Below are 8919 nucleotides of genomic sequence, written 5' to 3'. Positions count from 1 at the left end.
GGAGCACGAACCTCTACCCTGGTGACCCCCTGCTCGTTCAGTGACAGGCTGGTTGCTGGACTGCTTTATGACCACTGGGTGTCACTGTCCCGTCGCGGAGCCAGCACCACGCCGGGGCTGGGGGGGCGGCGGGGAGGAGGAGGAGGAGGAGGAGGACCGGACCATTGGGCATTACGCGCGGGTCAGGTGGGAAAGAACGGGTGATTGGTTTAAGAGCCGCCTAAGCTCGCTCCTGATTGGATAGAAAGGTGCGAGGAAGCGGGGGACGAGGAAAGAGAGAGAGAGAGAGAGAGAAAGAGAGAGAGGAAAGAGAGATCCACCAGCGGTTCCATCCACTTCAGTCCCCGCAGAGTCTGCAGGTGCCGCACGCTCACGCACCCTCGCCACGCACGGACACGCAGAGGACTGAGATGTGACTGCAGGTGCGGAGGAGGAATACAGTGTGGATTGGTCTCTGACACCCGGATGATGGCAGCGCACAGGCGGGGAGTCGTGTTGGCCACGCCGGCCACCTGCTGGGCTGCGGCGCTGCTGCTGCTGCTGGTGGTGATCACGTCGGTGTGCGCCCTGGAAGGTAGGTGGATCTGGGGGGGGGGACGTTTCTCTGGCATCGGCTGGGGCAGGCTGGAGGAGGGAGGAGAGGGGGGCAAAGCTTTGGATGCGTTTACGCACGAGCCAAGGAGGAGCTGTCCTCGTGTGTAGAGTCTTCAAACCCCACAAACGGTCCTGTCAGTGGCTGCGGTTTAAGTTTGTGTGTGTGTGTGTGTGTGTGTTATCCCTCTGCGATTTATCACAGGAAGTTTCCCCCCCCCCTCGTCAGACTGAGCTGAGTGATGGTCGATCACCTTGCAACAGTTGAACTGGGACGTGAAGGCTCCTGTGCTGCACTGGAGGGTTTAGGTCATTGCTCAGACGTCCCTGTGCACATATGGAGAAGAAATGCATGGAACTATAGGAATAAACTGAGCTGCAGGCTTTGGGTGTGTGTGCTCCTCTATATGATGTTTGCTCCACTTTGTTATTGTCGTTGAAATACTCTCATTTCCACTAATACCTGGAGCAGCGTCTGGATCATCATCACAGCTCATAGGTAGTCGGTGACTCTGCGTATCTGTTGCCACCTCCCCTGCCTCTCCTCCCCAATGTCTCCCCCCTGAAGCATCATCACCCCCTGCTCCTTCCTTCCCCAACATCAGCCTCTTCCTCCTCTGCTGCACCTCTCCAAGCATGGCCTCCTCCCACTTTTCCCAAAGCATATACGCTTCTGCTGCTCCTCCCTGAACACCCCTCACTGCTGCTCCTTCTCCTTCAGCTCCTGTTGCTTCTCCTGCACCTCTCCGAGCATCTAATTATACTCCTGCTGCTCCACCTTGAGTTTCACCTCCCCCTTCTCCTCCTGCTCCATCCTCCCAAGCTCCACATTCTGCTCCACCTTCTCTCACTCCTCCCCAAGTACCACCTGCTGCTTCCACCTCCTTTCTCCTCATCCACCACCTGCTGCCCCTCCCCAACATCAGCTCCTCTGTTTCCCCCTGAAGCATCATCACCCCCTGCTCCTTCCTTCCCAAACATCAGTCTCTTCCTCCTGTGCTGCACCTCTTTTAAGCATGGCCTCCTCCCACTCCTCCCACAAAGCATCGCTTACTTGCGCTTCTGCTGCTCCTCACGTAGACTCAACCCCTGCTGCTCCTCCCTGAGCATCCCTCACTGCTGCTGCTACTCCGTCTCCTGTTCCTCCTGTTGCTTCTCCTGCAGCCACTGCACCTCTCCGAGCATCTAATTATTCTCCTGCTGCTCTTCCTTGAGCATCACCTCTTCCTCCTGCTCCATCTTCTCCTTCCTCCCCGATTACCACCTGCTGCTTCCATCTCCTTCCCCTTCTTCCTCCCCCTTGCTCCTTCTCATCCTCAAGTTCCCCTTCTCCTCTCATATTCCCCACTTTCATGCTGCATAAACAAGACTTCACACACCTCTGCCCGACGCTCCTCCTCTTGTAGCATCCTCTTTCATCCTCTACTTTCCTGTCCTCTGTCACTTCTCCTCCTGCTCCTGATGCTCCTGCTGCTGCTGCTGCCGTCCCTCGTGGAGGCGCTAGATTAGCCTACTGCTGTGTTTTAATGTTGCGTGTAATGCTGGGCTCCGTAGTGAACCCCCCCCCCCCCCAATATGGGACATGCAAATGTGTTGAAGGACAAGTCTATTTTGATTAAACAGAACTCTGTCTGTCTGTCTGTGTGTGTGTGTGTGTGTGTGTGTGTGTGTGTGTGTGTGTGTGTGTGTGTGTGTGTGTGTGTGTGTGAGGTTAAGATAAAGAGAGTAGAGACAAATAGGTGCAGTGTGGGTGGTGGGTTGGTTTGTGGTCGCGGTGGCCTTTTCACGGTGAGTAGGTGCCTAATGAACTGTTGTACAAGCTCATCTGAGCCTGTTGGTGTAAAATCCACTCGCTGCTGTTGTCTGCGCTCTGTGTTCACTTGTCCTCTGCAAACTTTCAGAGCCTCTTAATCAACCGATTCACCAGGACGTCTGCAAACTCTCTCAATCTTTGCATTTGAGGAGCCGGAAACCACAAGTCTCTCATCCATGATGATTAAATAACCATCAAACCTGCTGCTCATCCATTTTCTGTCCAACCAACTTATTGATTAATGGACTTATAGTGTCCGCTGTAATCCACAGGTACTATTTTGGGAAAAGCGGCCATTGCATATAAAGCAGGGAGGAAGTTTAAATTAATACGTAAAGATTAATTAGATGTGAAGGGCTGTTTAAGCTCTAATCCAAATTTCATTAGATGCTAATTAAACAGGCTTGTGCAAAACACAAAGCTTAATTTAATGTTTATTATGTTATATTATTATATATGTATATTATTACGTTCAGTCTTGACAAAAACATTAATTACCAAGTAATTTGACCTTTTTTTTGGATTAGCTGATTAATGTTTTCTTTATTAAATTTAAAGTTCTCTATTTCCCAGAGAATATTCCAGAGATTGTTTGGTCAAAGATAATATAATATAATATTTTCAGCTGTAGATTAGTTTAGTTCATCACTTCTCTTTTATTCAAGTTTGACTACATCTAAATATATTTCGGTCTAATTTTCTCTCGTTACCTTGATTTTGGGGGTTTGATGTATTTGTGATATCGATCATTCTATTTCTATATATTTCTATAATCAGTCAAATGAATGTGAACAAGAGGAATAGATGTTGGTATTTGGACTCTAGCTGGAAGTAGAACGTCCTATAGATAAGTTGTTTTCAATATGAAGGAGTCTGCACACTGCTGCTGGTGATGATGATGAGGAGTGAAGCACAAAGTCGGGGCGTCTGACGAAGAGCGTCTGATTGGACGGTTGAATGAAGATGGTACTCACAGATGAGTCGGTGCAGGGAGGTGGAGGCGGGTCCCTCAGTGATCATGGCACTGAAATGAAAGCTGAATGACATTTTACACTTTGACAGCTTGCAGGGGATTGGCCCGAGGCGAGCTTGTCAGGTTGTGATTGGATGGAAATTGAGAATGAGGTGGAAACCTAGAGTAGCAGGAAGAGGATAATGCAAGAAGACGTTCTTCCTCACTGAACTTTAACGTAGCTTCATTAGCTGGATGGAAAAGATTAACGTACAAATACTTCAGGAATTGAACAATTGGCATCTTCAATCCTCCATTGGTCAATCTCCAGTGTTTATCTGCAGTATCTGTCTCCGTCTGTTCTTCACTGCGTCTTGAAGTTTATTGTTTCCCCTCTAATGCTTCTGATTGTTGTGGAAATATCTTTGATCGATATTTACCCTGATAAGCAGCTTGGTTTGAACTGTGAAGTCAGGCAGCCTCTGCTCATCATGAGTAGGGGGGTGAAGGAAAACAGGCCAAAATAGTTTTTTTATAAAGTTTGCTATGAAAAACTTTACTGTGCTATACATTATTCAGGCTATAGCTTCATAACCTGCTGAGACTGTTCCATGACCTGAACTTTCCCTCAGGTTTTGCAGCTACACATAGAGCTCCCCTTAAACAAAATCTGCACAGTAACCCAGCATTCGACCCGGCTATTTTGAAAGTCAATTCAAACCCAGACCCAGTGGATATTGTTGGGTGTAAGTGCTCGCTGGTGTAGTCCCACAAAACAAGCCCTGGGTGGGAGGGGAGGGCAGAGTCCTCTGGGTCTGGAGGTATCGCCCAGTCAGCAGCAGGCTCTGTCACTGAAATTGCTGATTTGTGTCAGTGTTGAGTGTCAAGAGGTCGAGGAGTTAATTTCTTTTGACTTTTTCATTCAAGACCTGCTGGTTTTAGAAATCCTGGATCTGTGCTCTGCTGGTTTTACCACAAGCATGCATGTTACACACATTATTTTCTGATCAAACATGTAAACCATTTGCGGTCGATTTCTCCCGGAGCCTGAACACGTGCACGCTGTGGCCCGTCTGTCATCTCATGGTAGATCCCGTTTAAGATGCTGCTATTAACATGACACGCTGCAATTTGTGACTTTGTTCAGTCTGTGTGAGTGTGTGTCTGTGTGAGTGTGTGTTTGCAACAAATAATGAACAAATGATCTCCTCGGGGGGAAACCTCTCAAGCACTTATTGCAGAGGGATGTGCAGATGACACACAGGGTACAGCATACCACACACACACACACACACACACACACACACACACACACACACACACACACACGCTGTACCGTGCACCATGCTCTGCCAGCTCATGTTTTAAAGATGTGGTTTCTATATTCATCTGTTGACAGTTTATCGATGTGACTGACAGATAGTCTAACCGGGGGAAAGTAGGCGCGTGAAAGACGATCCTTCGCCTCGGTCCTGAGACTTCTACTCCAGTGTTTCCCAGCCTATTTTTCCTTCAGGGGCCTCCCCTTTTAGTTTTAAATATTTATTTCCACACAGCATTAAAAAATATTTCAGAATAAATCTGGTTTCCTTCTCCCGAAAGGCACCCGGAACCTGTGGGAATATTTACTTTTCGCCGAGAGACTCCTGGGTTTTGGTGATTTATCGCCCACAGAGAATTGTGCGTCAAGAGGCAATTTCAGATCAGTCAGTCTTCTATAAGACACCGTGCACCCCTCTACCCGCAGGCTGTCATAGTTCACTATGCCAGTTTTCAGTGGTCCAGGAGGTCATTTCTAACAAACACGCCCAGTGTTTACTGAGGTGTGATTAATAGAGCTGCACCATTAAAGTGGACGTTTGGAATCATGAGTCGGCGACTCCTCGGTCGACTGAGATTCTTTAACTCAAGCAGCTGTTTTGTTTTGGTCAGGCAGTGAGCAGTGCACCTCAGGGGACTTCTAGGTCTCCAGAAGCAGCTGAGAAAAAGAACGCTCCTCTTTTTTTTTTTATGCTGTTCTCTGGGTAAAATAATTTCTCTACCTCGAGTCGCCCCGTCTGCCTGGGGAAGACGTAATGTTAAGTTTCAAGTCTTCTTCAATACAGCTTGATGTTCATTTTGTCTTTCGAGTCAAATAAATGATAAAAACAAATATCTACTGGGGTGTGGATACGGAGTGATTGGCAGCTGCTACTGTCCAATGGACGCAGGTGTGGGTGTGTCCTCGAGCTGTCAGTTAGGCTCCACCCTCTGCACCTCCAAACTCAAGACTTCAAAACAGCAGCTCTCAAACCAACTGGTGTCTTCACAGTGGGATGTGACGTTGCTGTCACTCTGGACATTTCACTGAACCCCCTTTTAAAAAATCTGACAGCTCAATAAAGCATTGTGAATAGTCTTCATGACAAAAAGGAACAAATCATCAAAATATTCATATTGAACTGCCTAATTTGATTCGATGGTCAGGTGCAGCTCTAGTGATTTAATAAGTTATATAAAATAAACTGTAATCTTCACACCTTGGCTGTGAATTTTCACACAACTCAACAATCCTGACGAAGAACTTGTTGATCCACAGAATCAGTGATGAGTCATAGAAATGATAAATGTTTAATGTATATTTAACTGGCAGCATTTTGCACATTAAGTGTTTGTTTAAGTGTTCATCCCATGCTGATGATTACACATGTAGTCTGCATAACATATCCTGAAATGGTTTATAGTGTTTGAATACTGCCCAATAAACTGACACAGCATTTTGATAATTTCCTTTTGAAACTTTGTTAATATTTGAAATTGAAATTTCATTATTGACCTTGGAAATAGTTATTTTAAAAAGACCACACTATTATGAGCTAATTGAATCTGACGATGAGGATCCTGAGCTCTGGCCCCGAAAATAATCCTGAAAGAAAACTTAAGTTAAGAAGTTTTATTCAAACTGTGTGTTCAATTTGTGGTTCCTGTGAAATGTAAAGTTCAGTCTGTATTTCTCAGGTCTACAGACGAATCTGTGCTGTATAACAGGACTGCACCTAAATGAAGGTTATTGATTTTATATTTTTGAGGGATATATATGCCTTTTTTAAAAATTTTATTTTATAGAGAGAGAGAGGTGGAGACCACATTGAAACGAAGGAAAACAGTTGGACACAGACCAGGGACCTTGAGGGTTGATGCCATGTATTCCTGAGACAATTAGTCAGTTAATCAATGGATCGATTGATTCTCTTGTTCCAGCTTTTCCAGTGTGAGGTGGAACTGTGTTTTTTGTTAGATAAAAATCCAGAGGATGTGGCCCCTGATCTGAGACGCAGATATTCTGTCTGGGCTATTTTCGAAAACCTACTGACCGCAGCGTTAAGCTTGACATGGGAAAGTTACTGAATCTGTGCTGGTGTGACTGGGAGGTACTGCAAGCTGTTACACATGTAGAATGTTCAGTGAACGGTCCCTGCTGTATCCAACCTGCTCACTGACGACACTATTTATATCAACAGCCAACATCTAAACCACCATTACAGACATTAGGCTACAATCACTCTTTGTCTTCCACAGCTGCCATTGCTGCTTAAAAAAGCATAAATTGCTTTTAGCTGCAGAAGGAAGCAGACGGCTTGCACATTAGAAAGCACTTCACCACTCAAAACTCCTCAGGTTATTTGCATAACAAACCAGTCTAAATAGATGATATTTCCTGATATGAAAGTATAATTGATACTGTCGGAGAACAGATCACTCGTGGGCATAAAGGGAATGAAAGAATCTTTTGTTTTCGCCTAAAATTCTCCTTTTCCTTTGACTCAGGCCCATTATACAGTCACTTCAACTAATTTGCAGCTCAGAGACGCCCGTCGATACGCCTCAAAGTTGGACAGACGGCCGTGGCATGCTGCTCGAGGTGTTCTGTCTCCTGTATTGATTGAATTAACAATAGCACCAATTAGCCTTTGTTTAGGCAAAGGCAAAATGATTTCTCTACCCTCTTCACCAATAAATATATTATCTTGCCCTCAGGCCTCAGTGACTCTTCTACCTACTGACCAACGAGAAGAAAAACAGCAGATCTGAAACATGTGCTTCTAAATGCATTGCATGTGATTTCCCTGACATTATGGAGAGGGGTGGGGCCTTAGCCGAGGAAGAGCCCATTCAATTTATATTATTATAATATAATAAATTAACGGTTCATTTCACACATGGCTGTATTAACTATTTCGACTTCTAATCATAAGTCCTGCAGCTGATTCATCCTAGAATGTGGACCTGAGTTTCCTCATAAAGACTAATAAAATGTGGAGTTGAAGGCGCTACAAAGGCTAAGAAAGTTGCACATGTTTTCAGTCTGTCAAGAGGCTTCCATGTTGGATATTCATGCTGTTGTTAGGAGGAGGTTATGTTTTCACCCATGTCCCTTTGTAAGATAATCTACTGGATGGATTCCCATGTAAGGTGGTGGAAGGATGTTGCATGGCTCAGGGACGATCCTGCTAATTTTGGTGCAGATCTGGAAGCAGGGGCTGGATCATGTTTTGTTGATGTCTCTGAGAATAATTCATAGATCTTAATAAAAACAATATATATCTGACGTATTTAGGGGACTGATATTTATGTGTGTTTGTTGCAGATCCAAATAAAAATCCAGATGTAGTGAATTTAAATGTGGTTTAATAAGGGGACTGTTGGGACCTGCAGCTAATTTGCATCTGTTGTCGCTGCATGAGACACTGTGGATTGAAGTCATCTGATGAGATTACTTTGTAATCATTTCCATGTCTTTTTCTTTCAAGAAATAGACTCGAATCAGTTATGCCCTTGTAATTTGCCTTTTATTCTCTTCCATTCTATTCTTACACCACAGTGCATGCTGCATGCTGCTGCTCTGAGCTGTAGACCTTTTATAGCTCAGCATATGATTGAACATAATGGCCCATTATTTATTTGCTGGTTGAGAGTGGGCTCTTTGCCAGCCTCTTCAGGGTTCCTGCTGTGGACATATGGTCTCACAGATAGCCATGCTGGGTATTAAGGACTGTGTCACTGTTGTAGCAAAAGAAAACGGGTGGCGAGGATGTAGTGACTGAGGCACATCACTGGTCTTGCCTCACCTTGAAACGGTTGTGGAGGAAATATGCCTCACTGGGCATTTTAATCAGTTTAGATTTCAAAGTAATGTTACACTAATCTTAAAATACACAAAGAAGATGAGAAACTATTGCAACAACAAACAAACAAAAATCCCGATTGTGGTTTATTAATTATGTACTCTTTCAATCTATTGCTTTTATTAAAATAGGTCATAAATGTAATCCCAGTTTCCCAGAGCCTAAGATTATATCTTAAAGGTTCAGTGTGTAGAATTTAGTGACATCTAGTGGTGAAGTTGCATGTTGCAGCTGAACACCCCTCACCTCACCCTCCCCTTCCAAACATGGACGAGAACCTGTGGTAACTTCAGTTGTCATAGAAATTCAAAAGGTTTAGTTTGTCCAGTTTGGGCTACTGTAAAAAACATGGCTTACCCACGTAGAGAGAAACCGCTCCAGACAGAAATATAAAGTAT

At 44.8% G+C, this 8919-nt stretch overlaps 1 protein-coding gene across 1 annotated transcript in view; it reads left to right on the top strand.

The window, feature by feature from the left end:
• Nucleotides 1-208: 208 nt before the first annotated feature.
• The window catches only part of LOC117759856 (ephrin type-B receptor 1-like), a 76563-nt gene continuing 67852 nt past the window's right edge, over nucleotides 209-8919 (top strand). Inside the window, exon 1 of the mRNA XM_034582318.1 lies at nucleotides 209-574. Within this exon, the coding sequence (XP_034438209.1) occupies nucleotides 466-574 (109 nt within the window). The 5' untranslated portion in view covers nucleotides 209-465. The remainder of the gene's footprint in view (nucleotides 575-8919) is intronic.

This window comes from Hippoglossus hippoglossus, chromosome 4, assembly GCF_009819705.1.
Source record: "Hippoglossus hippoglossus isolate fHipHip1 chromosome 4, fHipHip1.pri, whole genome shotgun sequence".
NCBI classification, from domain to species: Eukaryota; Metazoa; Chordata; class Actinopteri; order Pleuronectiformes; family Pleuronectidae; genus Hippoglossus; species Hippoglossus hippoglossus.
The sequence above is the reverse complement of the archived record's forward strand: the minus strand, read 5'-3'. Positions and strand labels throughout refer to the sequence as shown.